This window comes from Aythya marila (assembly GCF_965140915.1).
Source record: "Aythya marila genome assembly, chromosome: 18".
Lineage (NCBI taxonomy): Eukaryota > Metazoa > Chordata > Aves > Anseriformes > Anatidae > Aythya > Aythya marila.
This window is the reverse complement of record NC_139059.1, coordinates 1,063,110-1,088,320: the sequence shown is the minus strand read 5'-3', so window position 1 is coordinate 1,088,320 and position 25,211 is coordinate 1,063,110. Positions and strand designations below refer to the sequence as shown.

The 25,211-nt window shown below is 59.3% G+C and overlaps 2 protein-coding genes across 5 annotated transcripts in view; both read right to left on the bottom strand.

The window, feature by feature from the left end:
• BAIAP2 (BAR/IMD domain containing adaptor protein 2) overlaps positions 1–10,077 on the bottom strand; it is a gene marked incomplete at its 3' end in the record, with an annotated part of 42,247 nt that extends 32,170 nt beyond the window's left edge. For all 4 annotated transcript variants that reach the window (XM_082774816.1, XM_082774815.1, XM_082774817.1 and 1 more), the window contains exons 1-2: positions 9,950–10,077; positions 1,549–1,624 (exon numbers count right to left, since the gene is read on the bottom strand). In XM_082774816.1, the coding sequence (XP_082630942.1) occupies positions 1,549–1,624; positions 9,950–10,021 (148 nt within the window). In that variant the 5' untranslated portion in view covers positions 10,022–10,077. The remainder of the gene's footprint in view (positions 1–1,548; positions 1,625–9,949) is intronic.
• An 8,061-nt stretch (positions 10,078–18,138) lies between these two features.
• On the bottom strand, positions 18,139–24,355 carry CHMP6 (charged multivesicular body protein 6). The gene is made up of 8 exons (XM_082774916.1): positions 24,217–24,355; positions 24,001–24,110; positions 23,480–23,567; positions 22,890–22,976; positions 22,711–22,776; positions 22,356–22,436; positions 21,727–21,781; positions 18,139–20,739 (listed from the first exon to the last, which is right to left on the bottom strand). Exons 1-8 carry the CDS (start codon positions 24,277–24,279, stop codon positions 20,687–20,689), a joined length of 603 nt encoding a protein of 200 aa, XP_082631042.1. The 5' UTR covers positions 24,280–24,355; the 3' UTR covers positions 18,139–20,686.
• Positions 24,356–25,211: the final 856 nt, after the last annotated feature.

Below are 25,211 nucleotides of genomic sequence, written 5' to 3'. Positions count from 1 at the left end.
TGAATAGGTGCTAGACACTAAAACAAAAAAGCTCTTACTTCAAAGGGCTTAACCCCACGGGGAGGGGTGAGACAACAAACAGGCAAAATTAGCGCAGAAAGAACACACCGAGGAGGAAAGCTAGCGCAGCAAGATTACAGAGCTATTTAGGAGAAAAAAAGGTACGTGCAAGACCTCGGTGGTTTTCATTCCTGCGTAACCATCAGCCTGCTTAGTGCTGCTCAGAAGAAGCACCGTGGAATAATTGACTATCACAGACATTCATTAGGAGTTCAGTCTTGTTTGTTGACATTCCAGCTACACACTTCACTTTAATCAGATAAGCAGGGGGTTTCCTCTAATCACGAGAACGTGTTGTACAGCTCCACAGCTCAACGCCACCGGATCATGCACCACCGAAGCTCTTCCAGCATCGTTCGCTGATTAATGCGCTTCCTTCAGGTGCCCCCACAAGCTCCAGGATCCCAAATGAAGGATGGCCAGAGACAGCTTTAAAGATTGCGGGAAGATCTTGGCCTCAAAGCACACCCAGAGCAGGGATGTGAGGAAAACAGAAGCTGGATGATCACACCGGGTCTCCACACAGCACTGCAGTAACTGTGCGCCCAGCTCCGAACTGTGACAAACCCGGCACGCTGGAAGCAGCTGTGCCAGCCAAGTGGGTACACCATGCACCAGTGGAACATTTCAGAACATTTCTGCCCCCCAGGACTGCTTCTCCCCAGTGCCTGCACCAGTTTGGAGGCCAAGCATGGACCAAGTGGCAGCAGCACACCCAAAGCACGAGCCCCACTTCGGTAGCATCATTAGGGGCTGTGCAGTGCCAGCCCGCGGTGCCCCAGGAGGACGTCACCCCCACCACAGCTTCTTCTCCCCCTCCAGCCCCAAAAACACCACTGGGTAGAGAGGCAGCACAGCTCGGAGGGATGCCAAGGGGGCCTGCATCCACCAGACCCCCATGGAAATACCCAGGAGCCCAGCCTGGCTGCAGGGAACAAGACAGGCTCCAGGCACGAGGCAGGAACACACAGATCCTTCCCAGAGGTCGTGTTTCTAGCACCACCCTTTAAGAACATCAGACAAATATTTTTTTCTACCGAGTTAAGATTATGACAGCCTCCTCCCTCGAAGGCATCTTCACCGAACCAATTTAAAAAATAAAATCCAGGAGACACGCAGTGCAATTTTCTGAAGCGAGCAGAGGCAGAGCAAGCTACCTCTGCACGGAGCTGCTGCAGAGCTGGGCATCCAAAGCCATCAAGTCAAAACAGTTGGGTTTTGGTTTTCATCAATTCAGTTTGCTCAGTTAAATCTACGCTTCTCTAGTGGCTCCCAATGGGACCCTATATTCCCAGCTGAGAGCTGCCACCAATATTTCATTTTTTTTCCTTCTTTTCCAATGTATTGTTCTGGAGAGTGTGAATATTTAAGTGACACTTTTAAAGAGAACTTAAATAATTTTAGAGATTCAACAACGTGTGACCTGCACAGGGCTCACACCCTCCAGCGTTTCAGCAATAAACACACCAGCAGTGTGGTTTCACTTACTTGCTAAGGCTTTTTCATAGGTCTTCCCCATAGAAATGAAATTCCTGAGGCTGGGATTGAACTGCTCCATGATCGTCTGGAAGAGAGGACAGCAAACGTTAGCAGAGGTGTCAGGAGCTGGGGGCAGCTCAGGGCTCACGCTGAAGGGCCAGCTCTGTGCTCACGAAGGCAGAGACAGAGCAAAGCCCCCTGGAGCCCAGCACAAACCTCCCGACACCCCGAGCACGCTGGTTGCGCACCGAAGCCTTCGGCACAGCCACATCTTGGCAGCACTGCTCCAAACCAGCGGCCCTAATGGCCCAGAAGGGCAAGTGGGGTAACTTGGGGTAACTTCCACTGTGGGTAACTGAATGCACAACACATGGAAGTGGCCCAATGCTAAATCTGACACAACAACTCTTGAACACAGCCAGGAACAACCCGAACCATCCCTCGCCCAGCCCCACTGAGGGCACCGCTGCCTTCCGCTGAGCGCAGCCACCCTGGAGCAGCTTCCCCAGGGGCCACTGATACCAGGGGCAGAGCCCAGGCACAGGAGGGGGGTGGGCAGACCTCTCAGGCACCCTCCCTTCACCAGGAGGGACCACGTCCAGGTTTGAACCCCACGGGGTGGATGGTGCATGGCAATGCAGCTCCACAGCGTGCTCGTTGGAGAGCAGCTGGGACCTACAGCCTTACACAGGAGCTGCAATGTAATTATTGCTCCAGCCCAGAACATTATCAGATATGGTGAAAGTGGCCATAACGTGGTGTAAATGACCATAACTGGCTGAGAGGGCAGCCCACAGCCCTCAGGCCAAGCGGTGCACTGGGAGGTGACCGCTGCTGAAAGCCCCGTCCTGGGACCAGCACGGCAGCACCAGCCTGGTCTGCCACGGACAAGCAGGAGGGGCTGGAGGGCAGCATCCAAAGCAACTGCTGAGCCAAGACAGCCCCAAGCAGCACATCATCCCCAGCAAGCTGGTGCCAGCTGTGGCTAAAGCTCCATGGGAAGAATTGCACCCCAGCGGCCGAGCGCTTGGTGTCACTTCCCAGCTGCCCAGAAATGCAGAAACGAGAACACGGCACACCAGAACCAGTCTGCGGGGCTTTCCCTCCTCCCTCCCTTTAAGATCCTTATTTAACCATGAGGCAGAGAAGGACTAATCGGATCACACACAAGAACAGCTCTTTGTACGTTTGTCACAGCAGCGACTGACCCTCTCCTGCCAAAGCGACTCACTCCCAGCACCGACAGCAGCTCTAGAACAGAGCTCGGACTCCCAGCCGGGCTGGGAAAAAGGCAGCGATGCCTCCATGCCCACTGCACCCTCCAGACCCTGCAGCACCCCTGGATCCAGCCCCACACCCCTGCCCCATCCCGTGGGCAGCTGCCCACACGTCCCCAGCTGTGGGTGCCCAGGGGACCGGGGCTCTGCCCCTCACTGCTGCCAGCAGCTCCCTGTGCTGGGAAGGCAGCAGACAGAAACTTCTGTCAAATAAGCTGATTAAGCAGCTGTCACCTCATCTGAAGCTGGCCAAACACTATAAAGCTCATTTTCTGCCCGGGGTGTTTTTATCCCGAGTTCCTGCTGCCTGGCCTTTCCCGGGCACAGCGGTTTTCATTTTCTTCTGCGGGTGCCTGCGCGCAGGACGGATCGGCTGGGGCAGCCAAGCTGTCACCTTCCCCTTGTTCAAAATTTAATTTCCATGAGCAGCAACCTGCGTGGGATGATGCTCTGACCCAGTCAATGCCGAGCACACCAAGGGCATCGCTTCAGTGCTGGCACAGGGGATCCCAAATCCCCCCCGTAACGCAGCAACAGCTGGGGGACAGGGGGCAGAGCCCCAGGGCAGCCCCGAGCAAAGCTGCCAAGCCTCAGAGCCCACGATGCACAGCCCTGCAAGGGACAGGAGACGACCCAAGGGGATCTTACGTGGCAAGCACGAGGCTAATGAGGACTCCAGGGCTAATTGGGGCTGTGGGCCAGGCCACGCAGCCTCCCACAGCACAGGAGGGCTCCTCCGGGGCAGCACGGAGCCGCTCAGCGAACGCGCTCAGCTTGAGAGGAGAAAATTAACCTGTAGCAACAAGCCACGTAGCGAGTTGTTTTCCCTAATTGTAGGAGGCAATTGCACAGGAGCTAATTAGCACCGGGGAGGGCTGCTCCGTCCTTCCCACGTCACGTTTGGCTTCGGTCGGACGCGGCCCCGCTGCCAGCAGCGTGCCACCGCCACGCAGAGCTCGGCCCCAGCCACCTGAGGCTGAGCAGCGCCCGTGCAGAAGGGAAATTGGCAGAATTTCTGCAGGGAAAGGATTTTTGAACAGTTTGCTGGGTTAAGCACAGTAAGTGTTTGTGTATGTATGCGTGCGTGTGTGTATATAAATAAACCAGTTTTTGCAGCAGTGCCCAAATAAACAAATCTTCCCCAAAGAACGAGGCTCCAAGAACCAGCACCCGAATGGGCTCAGCACCAGGGCACTGCTGCAGGTGGCAGCGCCAGGGAGCAAAGCTCAGGGCTGAAAGCAGCTGAGCTCCTCTCGACCTGCAGGGACACGGCACGGCCGCATCAAGAGGGAGAGCAAAGCAGAAAGGATCCCGCTAACCAAGGGGAGGGGAGGGGAGGGAGGCGACTTGTGCTGGCCAAATAAAACCCCTGAAACCCCTAAGAGGAAGTTTGCTGAAAGTGAATGTCTTTAAGACATGGCCTAGAGACTCCAACATAAACAGCCCCGCAGGATAAGGGCATTAAAAAAAAAAAAAAAAAAGGGCTCTTCACTCCGGAGATAAAAATAGAGTTTTTCAGCCCTCATTTTCACTGGCACGGTGGGAAAGGAAGCCAACGCCAGAGCTAACACCTCCATATCCCCCAACACAGAGAAGCTGGAGAGCTACCAGCTGCCAGGAAGAAACAAACACTGGAAGATAAACACCTTTACATCAGGGACTGTGCTCAACAAGCAACCGCTTCTCGTGCCCAGGAGACCCAGCACAGCACCACAGCTGCCTGCTGGGGGAACTGGTGGGCCAGCAGCCCCCAGAGGGGCACACGGAGAGGGCAGGGAGCGGTCTGTGTGTGTCTGTGGGCTCCTGCAGGGGCTTCTGTGAGCTGGGAAGGTGAAGCCAGGTTTGCCAGACGCTACCCTGAAGCTGGTATTTGGAGCAATTCTGGTACTGAAAGCAAATCTCACTCTCCCTCAAATTTTGCTCCATCAGCACCACCCCCAAGTTGTTTGCCTTCCACATGCCAGCCTGGGCAGAGTTTAGAAAAACACAGACAAAAAAGAAATCTGGCAGCCAAAGGTTGAAAGGGCTTTGCTTTGTTCCACTACGCTAAATTCCCTGGGTAATACCACTCAGCTCTCTGGGATTGGCATGGCTTTTTTCAGCTGCCAAAAACGAAACTAATGCAAAGCACGAGGCCTCCAGGACACAGCCCTGTGAGTTAGGGGGGGAGAAGAGTCCACAGCAAGCGAGCTCAACATCTCTCCCCTCCGAGTGGGCTCCACTTTGTGCTACAGCCAGGATTCACCTGCTGCTCCAGTGCCATAATAACCAGCCCACAATTAAAAGTCAATTAAGAGTGCTCCCCAAGAACAAGCTGGAAGCGGAGCTGGCTCGCGCTGTATCAAGTTTCCCTTGCACAGGAGGCAGACCTTCACACCACCTCCCTGAAGTCTTTAAAAAAAATAAAATGAACAGGCTTCATGATTTCCCCAAAGCCCACCCCACACCCCCAAGGCACCCCACAGGGACACCGTGGCCGTGCCAAGCTCCGCGGGGGTCTCCTTACAGCAGAGCCACCCCGCGCTGGCAGCTCAGCTACGAGGAAGTTTTGTTTCTAAATGGGTCAGCCCTGCTTTGGGAACGCCTTCCATTATTTCTGTGTTAATATTTAATGTCCAAACAAACCCCGCTGCTGCCACCACCTCCGTGCGCCCTGCCCCGAGCTCGGTGGTGGGACAAGCCCCAGCTCTGGGGCTGGCTGTGCTGGCCACAGGGATGCTCAGCGCCTTACAACACACCCCGCTGCTCTGCCCCAGGAATTCCCCCACCATCCCAAGTCCCTGGGGTCTCAGGTACCGTAACACACCACACGGCAGCCTTTCCCAAGCAGAGCTGCTGATAGCTCTTGTTCCTCACCACTCCCTCGCCAGCAGCAAGGCCACTGTGCCAAGAGACCCCAAAATTCGCTGTGAATGAGCAGGAAGGGCTCATGGTGGTCTTCAGGGCAGGGCAGGCACAAGCCCCTGCCCCACAGCCCAACAGCATGGCCAGGGCTCAGCACTGCCTGTACTGGAGAAGATGCTTGGAAGCAAGGGACTGCAGGGTAAGAGCAGGAACCCTTCTTTAAGCTGTAAAACACTGAATTTCACCAAGACACCACGTCAGAGGATAAAGGCACCCAAGTTTCAGGGCTAGAGCCTGGGTACAGGCTTGGAGGGAGCTGGAGCCCTGCAGGGTGCAGAGCACCAGCAGCACACTGGCTGGTGACACCCCCTGGGAGCACCCCACAGGATCCCAAAAGCAGGAACACCGCAGGGCAGAGCCGGCCTTGGGGGCTCTGCTGTAAGCCAGAACGGCCACCAGGAGCTGGGGGCTGCGGGGCCACTCCTCCCAGTGCCAAAGGGCTCAGCTCTGCCAAGAGCTTTTGCAAGACCAGTGCCTGCACGGGGGCTGCTTGCAGCCAGCTGCCCTACGCCCTGCAACACGAGCAGCAGGGCTGCAAAACCTCAGCTGTGAGCAGGCGCAGCACAAGGAGCCACCCAAGGCAAAGCCAGCGACACAGGGCGCATTTGGGGTACCTTGGGCAGCTTGTGAGCTACCTTCTGGATAACACTTTGTAACCCGCATGTTTCAGCGGATTTGAGGGGTGCAGCAGGGCTCACAAACCCCTCTCCACACCGTGGCAGAGCCATGGGAAGGAGAGGAAGGAGCAGCTTGGGCAGCCCTGCACCGCCAGAAGCGCCCGATCAGCACAAAGCTGCAAGTCAGCTCCGCCGCAGAGCCGAGACGCCCACAGAGGTGCAGCTCGGCAGAATTGGGCTGCCCCTGTGGAAACACCACAGCCCCGGGCCCTGCTCGCTAAGAGGCACCGATCCCGGTCTCCACACCCTGCACCCTCCTGCAGTCAGTGCTGGGCAGCAGCTCGGCACAGCCCGCTCCCCAGCCACCAGCACAGCATCCACAGAGGTGCTGCAGGGCGCACCTCGGAGCCCCAGAGCTCAGGGTGCAGGAAGCACCCAGCGCTCCGAGGGCCCGAGAGCTCAGCACACAAAATTTGGGGGTGGCACAGGCTGGGTTCTGGGGCCAGCTCTTTCATCTTCTGTCACAGCGCGTTTTCCCTCCGCTGCCAAACGCACCGAGCCACCCACCATTTCCCTTCTGATTCACTTGAGCAAGAATCTCCCCTTCCCTCTGGACTTGGAGATAATGAGGCAAGAGGCTGTTACGCTGGCAATAACATTTATTACATCTGATGTGGAGCAAGCGACTATCAGAAATTGTGTCTGTGTTTGTGCGAGACCACGAGGCTCCGAGTTTGGGGTGTTTTTAAGCAAACCCTTCTCCGAGCGCAGAGCTATTCACGCACCATTGCAAAGCAATCTTCCACGCAAAGGAATGGCTCTAAAATGAAATGGAGGTTGGCCTGTAAACTGCAGTAATCTAATCTGTCGTAAGTGAGACAGATTTGTCTTCGGGGGGGCAGGAGGAATCATCCCTCCTTCCTTCCTGCAAGGCTCTGTGCGATGTGCGAAGGACGAAGCAGGGCTCGGGAGCTGCTGCACCAGGAGCAGCCCGGGCTCACGGGAGGGTGGCCAGAGCCTGATCCTACAGCGGGAGCTTTGCCCAGCCCCGTGCTTGCAGAGCCCTCGGAGCCAGCCCCGCAGCTGTGCTGCTCCAGCAAGGTCCACACAAGTGAATCAGCACCAGGGGAAGGTGGGATTACGTTGGTGGAAGGTGCCAGCATCCTCCGTCTCCCTCTGTAATTACTACACATGTGTAGGCAGCTGCCTGTAGTGGCAGCATCGGCAAGGGGGCGGCTGACAGCTCCTCCACCATCTCATTAGCACAGTCACTCCGAGGGTGAACACTGGTTCTGGAACATAATTACAATGGGCTTCCCAAGCAGAACGCCTCAGGAAAGCCTGCGCTGGGGGAGAAGGGTGCCGGGCATGGGGAGCGACTGCGAGAGATGCTCCAGGCACCGCAGGGGAAGCGGCGCGGCCCCATGGCCCCAGTGGGGCTGGAAGCTGGGGAGAGGATGGCAGCAGCTGGAAGGGAGGCACGGAGCTGCTGCCACCCCCACCCTGCGCCCTGGTTTGTCTCCTCCTGACCCCATTTTTGCCCCAAGTGCAGCTCAGGCTCCAGCAAAGGCCAGAAAAGCACAGGACAAAAACCACTTTGGCAACAGGGATGCAAAGCACTGGGGGCTGGTTTTGGACTGGGAGATTCCCAAGCTTCCAGAGCTCTGGGAGCTCGCAGCCATCACTGCCCTGAGCCACCAGCCCTGGCGCTGCGCTCCACGGGGCTGCACGAGTCCTCCAAGAAAGAGGCAAACGCCTGCTTCCTGCACGTACCCCATGCAACACCTCCGGAAGCCAAGAAAAGCACCATCATCTTCAGAGAAAAGGCACCTCATTGACTGAGGAAAATGCAAATACAGTCATCACTGTCTTCCTTCAGTCACCAGGGCTGAGAAGCTGGATGTCGCTGGGGAAAGCCACAAGATTTGCCTCCAGCTTCAAGCTCTCACCCTCTGCACCCCGGCTGCTCCCTCAATCAGATTCAGGTGCGACCTGACTGCAGCCTGTCACCTTCATGCTCCCTTTGCTTGCTTTTGGGACCCGGTGTGCTGGGACAACCCCACACCACCTTCAGCCAGGTCAGGTTTGGACACCGGCAGCGCAGCCGCTCGCTGCGAGCTCCTCACCAAGTTCCCAGCCCCACGGCTCACACAGCGCAGGAGCGATGGAGCCAAGGGGCAAAGGCAAGCAAAGAGCACGACCAACGTCCACCCCTGGGTTCTCAGGGGACCAGCACTCCTAAGTGCAGTTGTTCTCAGGGCAGAACTTCTCAGCACTCCCCTCCAGTCATGGCTAAACACCAAGGTGGGTTTGAAGCCGCCTGAGAGCCACCCTGCGCGCTCGCTGCGCACAGAGTCCTGGAGAAATTGTTACCTGCCATCACCACAGCTCACCCAGGACAACACCCCTCAAACAACACCTGAGTCACCACCTGAAACCCTCTGAGCAGTTGCCCCTGGAGCCTGAGCACACCATGGGTGTGCAAAGCACCCTGCAAAGCACCGTGCGGTTCTCGCCCTGCTCCAGCACCTCCCGCCCAGCCCCGCTGATAAGAGCACAGGAGAGGGGAGATTTTGGGTGCTTGGGGCCATTAAATCAGCACCCTAGGGTGATGGGCTCAGCTTATGTGACAACAGCCCAGGGACTGAGGGACCAGCAGCATTTAAAGGGTGAAATGGAGTCCCACGGATACCCAAATCCCATGTGCTGCTTGATGCCCGTGCACAACGCTCCAGCCGCAGCCCTGCCCTACACCAGCAGCCAAACAGCTCGGGTGCCACGAGCACTGCTCGAGCAGCTGCTGTGCCTGAGGTGCCAACAGGAGACTTTGGAACTTTCCTGCCTCGGTGGTTTTCACGCTAAATTTTTCTGTCAGTGTTTTTTTTCCCCTGAATGCTCCCAAGTAACTCAGTCTGACCACTCAAGACACAGAGAACCACGCAAGCCTCCCAGTTTAATGAATGACACCCCCCACGCATGCCAGGACAGAAAGGTTCCCCTGGGCTCAGCACAGCACCCAGCGGAGCAGAAAGCTCTCCCTTCACGAGGGGAGACCAAAGCGCACGAAACATTTCCTTTTTCTCATACCACTGAGAGAGACGGGGGGGAAAAAAAAGGGGCAAATCGGGCAATGTGGAGATCCAGCAGCTCCAGGACACGAACTGCTTGCAGGTGCCCGAGGAGAGGCAGGGACCTCGCCCGTGCCGACCCGAGGTGACCCTAGACAGGGGGGTTAGGACGGCCCCCCCCCCGGGTTGGGGGCCGCTCCCTTTCCCCCCCCGGCCCCGCTCCAATCTCGGCGCGCCCCGGGGCTGCGGAGGGACCGGGGGCGGCTCGGGCAGCGGCGCCCCCTCGGCGGGGCTCGGAGCGCTCCGTGCAGGCTGCGGGGGAGAGCGGGGGCGGCTCGGTCCCCCACCCCCCCGGCGGCGGCAGCACATCCTCCTCTTTCCTCCTCCTCCTCCTCCTCTTCATCCACCTCCTCTCCTCCTACTCCAGCCGCCCCCGCAGCAGCCCCCGCGCCCGGCGGAGGAGGGGAGGAAAACGGGGAAGGGAAAAATAAGAAGAAGGGGGGGAAAAAAAAACAAAAAAACAAAAACCTGTTGCCGGGCTCACCTTGTAGACATTCTCGGTGAGGCGGTGCACCTCCTCGGAGCGGGCCATGCCGGGCGGGCCGGGCAGCACCATGGGCAGGCGGTGCGGAGCGGTGCGGAGCGGGGCCGGGCGGTGCGGGGCGCAGCGGAGAGCAGCGCAGCGCAGCGGGGCCGCCGCTTTTATCAGCTCCCGGCCGCCGCCCGCACCGCCCCGCACCGCCCCGGCCCGCCCGCAGGGAGGAGCTGAGCCCAGCCGAGCCGAGCCGAGCCGGGCAGGGCGCAGGGTGCGGGGTGCTGGGCGCTGTGGGGTCGGGGGCAGCCGGGGGTGGGCCATGGTGGCCCACCGCGCTCCTGTCCTACACCCCGTTCCCATCCTGTACCCTGTTCCCATCCTGTACCCCATTCCCATGCCGTACCCCATTCCCATCCCATACCCTGTTCCCATCCCATACCCTGTTCCCATCCCATACCCTGTTCCCATCTTGTACCCCATTCCCATCCCATTCCCCAGTCCCACTCTGTACCCCATTCCCATCCCGTACCCATCCCATCCTATTCCCTATTCCTATCCCATACCCCATTCCCTATTTCCATCCCATTCCCCATTCCCTATTCCCACCCCGTAACCCCATTCCCCATTCCCATCCTGCACCCTATTCCCCATTCCCATCCCATACTCAATTCCCATCCCACACCCCATTCCCTATTCCCATTCCCCATCCATACCCCCCACTGCACCCCATAACCTATCCTACAGCCCCCACTCTTCCCCATCCCACACCCCGTGACACTCCATCCCGTACCCATCCTATACCTCGTGCCCCCGTAATACCCTGCACCGTGCCCCGCAGTCCCCGCTGTGCCGCACACCCTCGCTGCCCCCCGTGCTGACCCCATTCCCCCTGCCCACCCGGTGCTGGCCGGGTGAGGAGCAGCCGGTGGCTGCACGGAGTTGCTGTTAGAAGGGGAAAGATGTCAGAAACCATGCAGAAAGGACAGGAGGGTGCCACGGGTGGGCACGGCCACGGGGCCCTCAGTGTCTGTGCGCAGCAAGGAGCAGGGCTCGGCCTGGAGAGGGGAGGCAGCCCCTGCCTGCTGCCCCCCGGGCTCTCCCTTCCTCACCCCACCAGCACTGGGGTGCTCCGGGCGTCCCCTCAGCCCTCCCGGCCATCGAGCTGTCCCACTCCTGTCCCTCGGATTGATGGCAGTGCCTTTTGTGTGGGTCCCGAGGGATGCGAGCAGCGTGTGCCTCCAGGGCCAGCACCAAACCATCCTCATCCTCATCCTCATGGCCATCCTCATCCTCACGGCCGTCCCCACCAGGCAGCCAACCCCTGCTGCTCCCTGCGGTGCTGTCCACGCTTGAACCAGAGCATCAAGGGGCTTGTCCCTGTCCCTGTCCCTGTCCCTGTCCCTGTCCCTTTGTGCCTGTGGCCACGCCAGCAAGGAGCATCCAGGGTCTGGAGGTGCCAGGGTGCAAAGCACCACCACAGGCAGCCTCTCCTGGCCCTCGGAGCAAGCATTTCCCTCCTGCCCCTCCTGCCTCTTGGCCACGGGGTGCAGTGAGGTAGTTCAGCAGCCTCGCCTGCCTTTCTGTCATCTCCATCGATTCCAAGCAGCAGCCTCAGGAGCAGCCCCAGCCGGTCCAGACCTTGGCCCTAAAGCCCAGCTCCTGCCCCCCCGCTGCCTCCCCTCCACCTCCCGCAGGCGAGGAGCCGGGGGGCACCCAGGGGTGCTGCTCAGCCCGGGCACACCTGGCTCCCAGTTTGGCCTCTCAGAGGTTTCCCACACCAGAGGACAGAGAAGAATTTATGGCTGTGTGCAGGCTTTTCTCGTTTTCTGGTGTGGCCGGTTAACCCTTTGCTGCTAGGGCTGGGGGACAGAAGGGGGGGGACATCCCCTTGAGTGGGACATCACCACGGGTGGGACTTCGCCATGGGTGGGACATCGCCTTGGGGGGGACATCCCCATGGGTGGCAGGCCCCGGGCTGCCCACACTCTGCTTCATGCTCCAGGCTGCTCCTGCCCGAGGTTTGGGGCTGTTCCCGTGGCCAAGGCGCCGCTGGCTTTTTGCTGCTGGAGAGGGATTTCAGAGCAAGAGGCCGGGAGGAGAGTGCCTCCATACGCGTCTCCATCACCTTATTTTTAGTTGCGTTATGTAAGTTCTTCGCTACGTCACGAATGTGGGGGGTTCTTGCATCTAATTCCAGTGTGACAGCCCAGCAATTCAAACAAGCTGTTCTTCTGGTGGAGAAGATAAAAGGATTTGTAATTTCTCGTAATAAAAGAGGCCTTTTGGGACGACCCTCAGAGAATCTCGCTCATCTAGGCCTGCTCCCAGCCTCCGAACTGCTCTCCTTTCTTCCTGTCTTCTGCTTCTCTTTATCTCTATCCCCAGGAAATCTGAGTACTGAAAGCCTTTCTGCCTCGCACCCCCTCGCCCCCAAAGCAAATCCTCATCTGTAAGCACCCGCTGGTTTCTCAGGCGTACATTAAGGAAAGGATTTACCAAATTCCTTTTACCCCTGGCTTTTCCCATGTCCAAACACGCTGCCGGGCACCCAGTCGGTGCCTCTGGCCGTGTTTCTGCCGATCCCACCACGGGGCCGCCTGCCCTCAGCGCCCTGGGAATTCGTGGCAGGAAAAACCTGCCTGCGCCTCGTGCCATACCATTTGCTTTGCTTTCTCCTTTTTTTTTTTTTTTTTTTCTGTTAGCTGTCTTTTTGTTACCGTGATTCACTCCCCGGGGAGCAGCGGCAGCTGGAGCGTGCCCAGGGTAACCATGGTGTTGGAGTCCCTGGGTTTGCTTACATCCAGGCAGCACCTCCAGCTGCTCCTCGCCCGCTGCCTCGCCAGGCGGGGACCGAGCAGGGGCCAGGCTGGAGGAGCAGGACCCCAGGCAGGGACCTCACCCCCACGCCAGACCTCTGCCACCAGCGGGGTTCCCGTGCCCCAGAGGTCAGACCCAAGCCCCGGCCGTGGAGCCAGCCCTCCCCGTTGCCAAACCCCCTTTGCGCCCGGTCTCTCCCCAGGGTGACGGCGCATCCACGCACGCGGCACCGTCCACCTCCAGCCCCGGGTGGAGCGAAGTTGCTGTGGCAACACCAACTTATGTAATCCACCCAGTTCGACTGCAGGTGTGTGGAGGAAATGGTGCTATTTTAGAAGTTTCATTAGGCTCCTTCCTAATTATCAGCATGGCGTCACGCCAGCGCGCCCAGCCGGGTCACGCTCCCCGGCACCTGGGGCGAGCACCAAGTTGGGATGTTGGTGGCCAAAGGCAGGGGCTCGGTGGCACAGCCGGGGTCCAACAGCACTCAGCAGGGCTGGGGAGGGCTCCTCTCATGCACCACGCACTTAGCCCATGGAAACTTGCTGCCTTGGGGCCCTGTTACGGCCGGCACCCCCTGGATTTGTGGTGAGGTGGAGACGCGCACGCCCGTCCGTGCAACCCGGCGTCCCTCTGGGGAGGTGGCTGCGGGGCCACATCGCTGCTCGGGGAGGGGACGGTGAGGCTGCGAGGTGTTGGTGGAGCTCCTGCGTCCTCGTGGCCTCAGGAAAGCCTGTCATACACGAGAGAAAAAAAACCTGAAGGCAGGTGATGATCCCTCGCACCTCTGGCCATGACGTGGCCCCAGCCGCTACCAAGAGGACGCCCGGCTCCGCAGCCCTGGTGGTGTCTCTGCAGGGGCAGGAGAGGGGGCACGGAGGGAGGGGGCTGCTGGTGGCAGGGAGTGGGGCTCCCTTGGCTGGGTGAGGTGGCAGAAGCCTTCTTTGTCACCAGCTTGCCTGGCTGGGACCGTGGGTGTGAGGGGCAGGGGCTGCCCTGCTCCCCCCACGTCACTCTGCCAGCAGCAGTGCCCTGCTCATGGCGTGCAGAAACAAAAGGAGCCAGAAGGAAAATCTCCTTCTCTACCCCTCTGCGCAGTGTGGCACAAGGCAGCAGCGTACCTGCAAGTGTCAACTTGTTAACGAGATTAACAGGAAATTTCCGGACTTTTTGTCTGGCGCAGATGGCTTCCCCATCACAGCCCCGCTGCTGCCGCGTGTGTTCTGCTGTGGGTCCTCTCCGCGCTCTGCCAGGAGTTATTTGTTTCCAAAGCAATTTTAACGTGATTTTCCTGCCATCTGACGTGGCACTTTGGGGAATCGGCCTAATGGGTCTGAGCAAACCCAGCCGAGCCCCCGGCGCAGGATGTGCTGTTCCCTGGGCCGTCTCGTCCCGCTCAGCCTCTTTGGCTGGGTACCGCTGATCGATGCGCGGTTCCCGTCCGCATGCGGCTGCAACCTGAGCCCTGACCTGTGCCATCGAGCTCCAGGCTGCTGCACTCCCTGCCTGCTGCCTTTCCCGTCCCCCTCCAGCAGCAGCAGCAGTGCAGGGGCTCCGTGGGGCTCTCCCCACCACCTGGGGCCGGTCGCTGCCCTCCGGCAGATGGAAACCTCCCTGGGGCCTTGCACAAGTGCACAGCAGCGCTGATGGCATCGGGATGCTGGCAGGGTGGCTGTGATGCCTCACAGTTGCCCTCGGTGCCCAGCTGGGTGTCCCCTGGTCCCACCACGGCAGCAGGACCCTCGTGTCCTTCCCAGCTGCGTCCCTCCCCTGTGCCACCGCCGGCGCGCTGCATGCGTGAGATTTTGGGGTTCGGTTTTGGAGAGTCGGGGCTGAAAAGTTGCCATGAAATTGGAGATTCCCTGCGTGTGTCAGCAACTGTCAGCCAGTTAAACCCCCCAAAGCACGAATCAAGTAAAGCCATTTATGGAGGATTAGCAAAGGATGAACAATTCGGGCTCTTATTTTATTAGGTGGAAGCTGTGGCACTGAAATCCAGCAGAGAGGCTGAAACACTGGTGACAGCACTTTCGAGCCCTCATCTAGCTCTTTGCTGAGCAGGACTCCATCCGTGCCACCAAGTAGGTCGCTGGTACTTCATAGGGGAAGAGAGCAAGGCACAGCGAGCACCACAACTCACCCCACGTTAGCCTGAAGGGCAGGGGCAGGCAGAGATGGGGCATGGAGATGGGCTGGTGGGGCGCTGGGGGAGCAGCTCCCAGCCCGGCCGTCTGCTCCTGGGGCACGGGGCTGGGCTGGGCACCACTGCCAGGATCAGTGCCCGTCCCCAGGGTCACTGATGGCAAATAAAAGTGGTGGCCCAGGATGCAGGCATGGGCTGGGGATGTGCTGGCAGAGGGCTCTCGTGGCACCGGTGCCATGGTGCGGTGCCGGCGCAGGGCCACATGTGCCGGGCTGGCAGCAGGATTCGGGGGAGCCTGCGTGGAGGAGCTGATCCCGTGGGGCCGGGGGAGAGCAAGCACAGGGAGGAGCCGGAGTGACGGAAGAAAGCAGGGAGTGGGTGGGAGAACAAAGCTCTGCGGAGAAGGAGAGCGCCGTGGTGGGGCCTGGGAGGGCGGCGGGGATGGAGGCACCGGGTGGGATGGGGGAGGCAGGACAGGGCATGGGGGGACCTGGGCTGGTAACAGTGCAGGGCCAGTGGCAGATCCCAGCAGGTTGCCTGCCGAGGCTGAGAGGTGGATGGATCAAAGCCCCACAGCAGCCCCAAGGCCTGCTAAGAGGGGCTGGGGGGCGGCAGGAGGGGATGCAGGGGGCTGGGGGCACCGCCAGGCTGCTGAGCCGGGCGCAGCCTCGCGCGCTCCTGGCTTGCCCCAGCGCCTGGTTTCGGCAGTGAGTAATGCTGAATTACAGCTCGCTAAGGAGATCTCTGGGGATACTTCTGAATAGCAGGCATAGTTTGTGCGATTTGCATAATTGGCACGATGGGATTTCGCATCACGTTGCTGCACCGGGCAGTGCCTCCCCTGGCGCCTCGGCCGGGGTCACCGGTCACCGCGCGCTGCGGAGCCCTCTGGGGCCGGGGCTGCTCTCCCAGACCCGTCGGTGCCAGGAGCCTTCTCGCTTCCCAACCCAGTGGCACAGGCACAGGCACCAGTCCCTGGGACTGGTCTCCACTTGTTCCCTCCCCTGCGAACCGTGCCCGTGCGGGCCGTGACTCAGCGCAGCCCTGGGTGCAGCCCGCACCAGCCCCAGCCCCAGTGGTCGCTCCCTGGTGCCGCGGGTGGAGGTGTTCGGGTGGCAGCTGTCAGATGGGGACAAGAAGTGACTCGGCCCTGACGGCCGTACAAAGGCACGGTGTGTGCCCGCAGCTTCACCCGCCACCCGAGGACCTGAGGAACCGCATTCCTCCGCAGAGCAGGGAAGGAGCAGGAGGGTGACCCGGGGCCAGCCGCCACCTCCCGGTGCTCCTCCCAAACCTGAAACCAGCCTGGAAGTGGGCCTGGCGACCCCAGAGGGTGAAATCCCGACTCTCTGCCATCAGAGCCGTCACTGCGGCAGCGTTTTGGCCGCTGCCAAGCACCGCCGTGCCCTGAGAGGCGCCGGGTGGCGCTCAGCGCTCGCAGAGGTCACATTCCTGCAGTGGGGCGCGCAGCTCGCTAACAAACCTGCTTTGTCCCCACCACTGCTCCAATTAGGAAATCGCGCTGATTTTCTTCCCACAGTCGAACTATCAAACCCCAGGCTTGTTCTCTGCCAACGGCTCCATCTTCCAGGATGTGCGTTAGCAGCGGGGGGGGGGGAGCACAGAGCCGTGGCCGGGGGGCTCGGGGCACTGCTGGGGGTCACCCCCTGCCCCAGGGACACAGCCCCGGGGCTGCGCAGAGCCCCGGTCACCTCCCCGTGCCCACCGATGCCAACGAGCAGCCAGAGCAGAGGCAGGAGCAAGGCCCACGGAGCAGCGGCCGCTCAGGTTTTCACCTCGCCGTGGTTTCCAGGGGTGCTTTTGGGAAATGTTTGCCTATTGGGGTCCGCAGCCCCAGCCGGCAGCGCTCCGGCCGTGTTGGCATAGAAACTGCCGCGGCTCCGCCGGCGTCGCTGCGGCTGCATGGAGAGGAAGGGCGGCTGCGAGCCGGGGAGAGGCTGCCAGGCCGCGAGGAGCCAGGGATGTCGCTGGCTCATGCGTGGGATCGGGGTCTTGCACGGCCACCCGTCCCATTAAACACCGCGGGGATGGGATCAGGCACCCCTTGGTGCCACGGAAACACCCGGGGACTCCGGCAGCAGCTCCAGGAGGAGAGACAAATCGGCTCCTCCTGTGAATACAAAGGGACTGGACTTCACCCTCGCCCTCACGTGTGCTGGGTCCGCGATGGGATGCTTGGGGTGACGCCAGCCCGGTGGCCTGAGCCCCCCCTTTGGGGTACCAGGGGCTGCGTGGGGCTGGCCGAGGAAGCGGCGCGGGGCCGCCTGCATCCTGTGGGGTTTAATTAGCAGCAGCAAGGCTGCCACAGCAACACGCTCCGAGGGAGGACAGCTCCATGGAGCTGCACATTTGGGCAGCCCTAGGCTCAGCCTGCACGGCCAGGGGACGGCTCCCACCCTGCTGCTGCAGCTGAGCGGGTACAGGGAGCGGTAATTAAACACCGTGGAGCTGCACCCCCAGGGATGCAGCAACTCCGGGCACCTCCTCGTGCTGGCAGGAGGTGCAGGGGCTGAGAAGCAGCGCGGGGTCCAGGTGGTTGGGGCAGGAGAGACCCAGAGACATCCCACAGCCTCAGCCCCCAAAAGAGACCCGCATCCAGGATAACAGGGAGGCAGCAAAGGGCCAGGCAGCTCCACCAGCCCCAGCTTGGGCCCGATGAGAAGTTCCTTAAAAATTCCCAAACAGCCCAGCAGGACCCAGCCCAGCTTCCCTGAGACCCCCCAGGCAGGAGGGCTCTTCCCAAACATTCACCCCAATAATGCTGCTCCCCGTGAGCCCTTCCTGGTGCTCGTGCCTTCTCCAGGGAGCTCTGTGAGCGCTGTGGATGGCCTCGGACCCCGTGCACCAGCCCTGGGGAGCCTCTGTGCCAAGCAGGGGGCAGGCACAGCCCCACGGCCCCACAGCAGCAGCTTTACCACCGCAGCAATAACCTGATGCCTGGTTTCTCTGAAACGCAGCTCCACCTCACCTAATTTTGCTCCCAGCCCGTGCCACGTCTGCCAGGGCACCGCTGCTGTCGTTACCCAAGAGGAGCGCTGCGGGGACGGGCAGGCAGGCGGGATTGTTTTCCTCTTACACACGGAGCCTGGACGGAAAACTTCCTGCCCGAGTCTCTCCCAGGAGCAGGGAGCTGGGCAGGGAGGAAGGCAGCTCCTGCTCGCTGCAAACATTTACTTTGAAAACATGAGACTGGAAGAGGAATCGGTGAAACCATTAGAAACCGTTTATTGTTCCAGCACCGCGCGGCGGGTGCACGCCGCTCCTGGCTCTTCCTCCCCAGGAGGCTCGGCGCAATGTTTGCTCCAGGGAGTAGAAGGGGAAGCTGCTGGTGATCTGCTCCCAGTGATCTGCTCCCAGTTTTCCAGTCGGGAGGTCAGCGTTCGGCCCCTTTTTGGCACCCACCGAGGCAGGGGGCAGCCTGAACCCTTCCAGCACTGCCCCAACGCGGCTCCTGCAGGGCAGGGGGCACAGCGGGAGCAGCTCAGCACCGCAGCATCACGGCACAGCATCAGCACAGCTTCCCCGGGGGGTGTTTTGCTCGTGCCTCCCTTGTTGCCAAGAAGTTCATAGGAGAGAAAAGGAGCAGGCAGACCACGACGACGTGTGCCAGCCCCGTGGAACAGGGCTCACTCCGAGCGCCAGCAGCAAGAGCTGTGCCCCGGGAGAGGTCCCTTCGAGAACTTCGTGGGAGAGTCCAGCATTCACTCCTATGAGTCACAGATCAAACAGGGGGAAATTAAACAAGGAGACACCAGGCCGGCAACGCAGCGAAGGAGGCTGGAAGCAAAACGTCCCACCAGAGAGCTGCAGAAGCCACCGCGCTGGTGGGGACGAGGCTCTCTCTGGTGGAAAAAGCGGGCACTGCAACCCACCCCGGGTGGCGGCAGAGCAACAGGAGCCTTGCCTGCAGAAAAACCAGCACAGGAGTGTAAACCAGACACAGCTCTGCCCTATTTGAGCTTCAGCTCTGAAAGCTGAGAGGCAGGTGGCTGTACGAGGCTGTTCCAAACGCTGGCTGGGGTGACCGGCACAGGCACAGGGAGCGTTTGGAGCCCCCTCTGCCAATTTCAGGGAAAGTTTTGTTTTCTGTTGCACTGCTCTGTAAACACACCCGCAGCTTGTGGGGCAGTGGCTTTGTTACGCAACATTAATGAAGAAAGACTGAAAATAGGGCAACTGCCAAGCACACGCTGCCTCTGCTCGAGGGATCGCGCCCCACAACCTGCCCCGGGCAGGGGGCTGTGGATACCCCTCCAGTCCTTGGAACAGCACAAATGGAGACAAAACAGAGAGCATGACTTAACATGAACAGAACAGCAACAAGCAAACAAAAATCCAACACCCCCAGCTGCTGCTGCCTCCACTGCAGGCCGGAGGGCAGCAGTCTCTGGGATTAATCAGCGTCGTCTAGCACCAGGTCACGGAGCCCCTCGGGCAGTCACCCAACGTCTCAGAGGGCCCTCAGGGTCCTGCTGCTGTCACAGGGACAGGGATTAAGGGTTGTGGCTTCCAGACTGTAATAAATAAAGATCTGCAGTGTCCTGAAGAGCATCTGCAAGCTGGCAAGTACGCTTGCTTCCAAGAACAGCTAAATCTGCCCACCACCTGGCTGGCCAGGCAGCTCTCCAAGCAGCTCAGCAGCCACGCCAGCCCCGGCTACACCACGCCGAGCACTGGACCATCCTCCACGGCCAGGTCTCAGGAGAAAACGGCCTCCCCTCTAACTCCTCCCTGAGCAGAGCCCTTAAAGACCTGCAAACTTCATGTCTGGTGCAGAATGAGCCTGACCTCTCCTGTCTCCTGCGCTGCGAGGAAATACCAGCCAGGAGCTGACAGCGGGCAGCAGCATCGAGCTCAGGCCGCCTGAACACTGCGAAGGTGAACTCGGACGCTGCTGAAGGTGCTGAGCCAACACGGGGTGACTTCTGGCTCATAACAGCAGCAGAAGGCTCCTTGCTATAAATTTTAAGAGGCTCAGCAGATTTCTCAACTCCACTTCTGCATTCAGTGCCATGGATTGCCAGAGGCAGAGCGGGATCTGAATGGGAATCCTTACCAGCTGCCTCTGACTCACGCCCAGGGAGCAGCTCCTCACCTCACAGGGTGGTTTTGTCCCTCTCAAGGAGAGCTGCTGCAGGCAAAACAAGCAATCTCTCCTGGCTTCACCCCAGTGAAGCACCCTCACGTCTGCTGGTTTTGCACGAGCTGCCAGAACCGTTTCCAGCAGCAGCACAGAGGATTTGCTGCCTCCCCCTGGCTGCCTGCACCCAGCCCCTGCCTATGGGGCCTCACGGGTCCCTGCTTGTCCCAGGCAGATCTAGGGGAGGATGAGAAACACCGGCAGCACTTCCACAGACAGAACAGAAGGGGAGAAGCAGAGGGACAGAGGCGTGCGGACACCAGAAAGGTCAGGAGGGCTCACTGGGGATTCTGTCCGAGCAAAGGCAGATTTACAACTGAAACCAAACCAAGCAAACCTAAGAAAGCATTTGGCTTTGGAAGTTTGAGAGTTGTTATTTAATCCCGAGACAGCGCAGCTGAGTGAGTTCAGAATTTAAGTTACAAAAAAAGAAAGCGCTAGAAAATAATCTTGATACAAGAGCAATAATCAACCAGCTGAGGCTCCCCACCCTGCGCAGGGAATCCTGCTCCGCAATCCGCCCAGCACAGCTGGGATGCTGCCGAGGCAGTGCTTGTTCCCAGCACAGGCTGGGATGGCAAACTGTCCTGGGTGAAAGTGATGGGGGAATCCCCAGGAGTGGGAGTTAGGATGCTGCCACAAGCTCTGGTTTTGGCCTGTTCTTGATTGGTGTTGGTTCTGTGGAGGAAAAAAGAGACTTGTTACAGAAACAGAGAACACAATCTCCAGAATCATCTCCTGAGGAAGAACCAAGGCTCTCATTCCACGTCTCAGCAGAGCAACAAATGCTCACAGGAAAGTTACTGAGCTGTAAGTGTTCATTATAAATGATTCCACATAACCCTGTTTGCCCCTCTTTTTCACAGCACTTCAAGAATTAAAAGTTTCAAAATGTACCCGACACAACCTCAGCTAGCTCCCAGCCCAGAGAAACAGATCTGGAACAGCAAGAGATTCCTCGGAGGGCAGGGGGTGGGCAAGCTCTGCCTCCCTCCCCTTCAGCCCGACACCAACCTAAAGCAGGCTCAGCCAGCTGCACGCTGCAAGGGCAGCTCGTATTTTATTTGGCTGTCCTGTGGCCAACGTGCAGAGATGACAACTGAGCCGTGGTCAGTAAACAAGCACTACGACTAAACAACCCTGTCTGCAGAGCTCACGCTCCAGCAGGTCTGGAGTCCTGGGGCTCCAGCAACCCCCACCCAGCCAGCTCAGAACCACTGTGTTCAGCTGAAGGAAGGTCACCAGAGCTTCAAACCATCATGAGTCTCACTGAAACCTTTTTTCCCTCCTCCTTTTCCCCCCCCCAGTGTGAATGCTGCTATCCGTGGTCACTAAATGTTGTCCTTGCACGCTGTGTTGACGTGCAGGGAACCAGTCAAGTTTTGGATGAAGCAGAGGGTCAGGGAAGGAATCCCTCGTGGAGCTTCACGCCGTGACACACCACAGCTGGCAGCCCACCAGCAGGTCCAGAGCGTGACTTGGGAGCGGCAGGTGCAAGCCACACAAGGGGAAACCCTTCCAGAATGACTAAATGCTGACTAACAGAAAGGGACCGGGGACTTGAGGCCTCTTAAGGCAAAGGTTCAGCAAGAAGGGGTTTGTCAGAGCCACTTACAGTAAGGAGAGGGTCTCCAAGCATTGCACAGAACCAAAATGAAAGCGTACCTGCAACCTCTGTCGGGAGTGGCTCAGAAGGAACTTCTGGAAGCTCCAGCTGTTCCTGCAAGAACATGGAAGAGGACACATGGCACACACCCCACACGCCAGGCGGTGGTCCCAGACCCCTGCACCCCAGTTCTGTGCCAAGACTGGGAACAGGACAGGAATAAAAGAGACTTCACAGACAAACTGACATCTGCCCCCAGAACTGCGGGAAGGGTTACGGGTTCCAGCACTGCCCAGTAAGTGAAGCCAAACCAAGCCAGTGCTTGGAGCCACGGGCAGCACAGAGATGGGTGGGAGTGATAACGGACACTGCTTTATCTGAGCACGACCCAGGACTTTCAAGATCTTCACCTACTGAAGTGGAATAGCTCTCCAGTAAGAACAGAGACCAGCTGACTGTAACAGTTCGCAAATGCAAGTACAACCCTTAAAATCATCCCATTTTAAATGACCCCTGCGTATGGAGCAATTAGCTTAGTCTTTGCTGACATGGGAATTAGGCACAAACGGGTATAACTGATCTGTAGCAGAAGACAAGCTGTCACGAGTGGTGAAAAGACATTCCCCTATTGCAAACAGCTGCCTGGAAACGCACGCTGCAAATAATAAGAACATCAGGTTAATCCTACCTGAGTAATAGTATTTAATTCTTCTAGAATGGCATCTTCATCCTCCTCAGTCAGGCTGCCAGCCAGTAGCTCGTCGATTTGCTACAAAAGTGAGGAAAAGACACGCTCCAGTCAAAAACGATGCACAGAAGCAGCTCTGTGGCTTAGAGCGGGACACGTGGATGTGGGAAATCAACACAAACACCGGCTGAAGGGGTACTCTGAAAACTAACAAGCCTAATTTTTCTGCAGGCAACTGAGATTCAATTCCCAGCCCGACTGCCTGTTAAATAAGGCTGGGAACACACCGCACGCCAGAGGAATTCTGCGTGGCAGGCTGCCTCTGCTCACAGCTGCTCACGCACACAGTACGTACCCTCTGGTACTCCACAGCATCTTGGGTTTCGCCTATTATTCTTTCCACTTCTTCTATTGACATAACCTGAAGAGACAAAATTCGTGTGTAAACGAGGCCCGCAGGGAGCCAGCTGCCAACACCCAGGACCCTGCCTAGTCCGAGGCAAGGCAACACTCAGCTGAGCTGCTCACACGTACCTGGTGCATCTTGTTCAGACACTCGTTGCCTATTTTCAGACCCTCGATGACCTTCATTTCGATCTGGGTGAACTCGATGTCCTGGACCTGAAACAGGAAGGAGAGGGGGATGCACCACCAGCTGTCACAGCCCGGGCACAGACTCCCAAGGTTCCCAGAGAAAATGCAAGGAAAAGAGAGTCAAGAGCCCCAACAGAGACTTCAATTACACCAGCAGCATGAAACATGCACAGAAAAACTTTTAACGCAGGCAGCTGCATATCCAGCAGGCCTTTTTCTGGCTCTCCAGCTGGCAACCTACGCTGAGGCTGTAGTTTCGCTGACCACACCAGAACAAATACATCTGTTCCTAAAACCAAGGTCCCAAGACAAGCCAGAGGAAGTTTCTACTACAGCTGCCTGCACTGTGCCTCAAGTTTTACTAACTCACTACACTTGTATTTAACACGGAGCCTGCAATACAGACTCAAACCAAGCTCACGCTGATTCGTTAGAGAGGAGCCGTGACATGAGGCTGATCTCAGCGCGCTGTGCGTTGGGCACAGGACTCTGCCCCCAGCAGGAGGTGTTGGCTGGAGGCTGTCGCTCACCATGCGCTCCAAGTTGCTGATCTGGTTATCCGTCCTGTCCAGGAGCTGCTCTTGGTAGCGCTTCTTCTTCAGCAAGAGCAGGGCTTTTCTGGGGGACAAGAAGAGCAGGACAACTCAGCACAGAGGGGAGCAAAGGGGATAAGAGCGGGGCTTTTCTGGGGGAAGGGAGAGCAGGATAACTCAGCAGAGAAGGAAGCAGATGAGCCTAAAGAGGCCGCTTTAGGTGACGGTACTCATTTAAACACCACTCGTTTTGTGTTATTTTTCCAAAAGAGGAGAAATAAACGTGAAAATTAAATGTGACCTCTGAGCTGTTCCCATGAATAAGGGTGAGCCAATTAATCGAGCATAAACTGGCGACTTAGCACCTGTGCTTGGTGGGGACGGGGGCTTTATTGTGCTGGGGGGGTGTCACCGTGCTGGGGGTGTCACCGTGCGGCCCCCCAGACCCCAGCCGGGCCCCCAGGGGCTGGGCCCAGCTGGAGAAGCACCCCCAAGCCCCCCCCAGCGGCCCCACTCACTCCTTCTTGCCCTCCTTCAGCAGCTGCCGGGCCAGGGCTCGCTCCCGCTCCATGTTGAGGCTGATCCGCTTCTGGTACTGCCTCAGTTTGTCGCGCTGCTGCTTCAGCTGCTGCAGGGACACGGCGGGACGCGCCTCAGGGCCGGGCCCGGGGCAGGGGCAGCCGCCGCCGCCTCACGGGGCCCAGCCCTCACCGCCACCTCCCTCTCCCCGTTACCAGCACGGCCTTGTCCTGCTCCGTGACGCGGCTCCGCCGCTTCCTCCCGAACAGGTTCCCCATGGCCCCGGTCCCGGTCCCGGCCTCGGCCTCGGCCCGGCCCCGGGCGGCCCCGGCCTCGGCCTCCCCCTCGGCCTCCGCCCCCCGACGGCGGCCGCGCAGGGCCCGGCCCCGCGGAAAGCGAGAGGCGGAGAGGGGAGAGGGGGCCGCGGGGGGGCGGTAGCGGGGCGCGGAGGGAGCCGGGGGGGGGGTGGGGGGGGGCTGTAGGGGATGGGGGAGGGCTGTAGGAAATAGGGGATGCTGGGGAGGGGGTGTAGGGGATGGGGGTCTAATGGGGGAGTCTGTAGGGGATGGGGGGTGTTGGGGAGGGGGTATAGGGGATGGGGGTGTAAGGGGGGGCTGTAGGGGATGAGGGGGGTCTGTGGGAAATAGGGGGTGTTGGGGAGGGGCTGTAGGGGATAGAGGTTTAATGGGGGGGGTCTGTAGGGGATGGGGGCGTGGGGGGGGTCTGTAGGAAATAGAGAGTGTTGGGGAGGGGCTGTAGGGGATGGGGAGATGTAGGGAATGGGGGTGTAAAGGGGGGGTCTGTAGGGGATGGGGGTGTGGGGGGACTGTAGGAAATAGGGGGTGTTGGGGGCTGTAGGGGATGGGGGTTGTAGGGGCTGGGGGAGGTTATAGGGCACCGGGGTATGGGGCTTGTAGGAAATAGGGGGTGGTGGGGAGGGGGTGTAGGGGATGGGGGTGTGTGTGGGGGGTCTGTAGGGGATGGGGGTGTGGAGAGGGTGGGGTATGGGGCAGGGGGACGGGGGAGGTTATAGGGTACTGGGGTACAGGGGATGGGGCTTGTAGGAAATAGGGGGTGGTGGGGGGGTGTAGGGGATGGTGGGGGTATAGGGGATGGAGAGTAGAGAGGGGGGGGTTATAAAAGAGGAATGGGGTTATAGAGGGGGGGGTGTAGGGGTTGGTGGCCATAGGGGGTGGGGATATAGGGTTAG

What these genes read in the sequence shown, in the direction of transcription:
- CHMP6 (XM_082774916.1), bottom strand. Translation starts at nt 24,279, where the DNA reads ATGGGGAACCTGTTCGGGAGGAAGCGGCGGAGCCGCGTCACGGAGCAG. An exon ending in CTGAAGGAGGGCAAGAAGGA is followed by an intron (nt 23,568 to 24,000) that starts GTGAGTGGGGCC and finishes CTTGTCCCCCAG; the next exon opens with AAAAGCCCTGCTCTTGCTGA. An exon ending in ACTCCCGACAGAGGTTGCAG is followed by an intron (nt 20,740 to 21,726) that starts GTACGCTTTCAT and finishes TTTCCTCCACAG; the next exon opens with AACCAACACCAATCAAGAAC.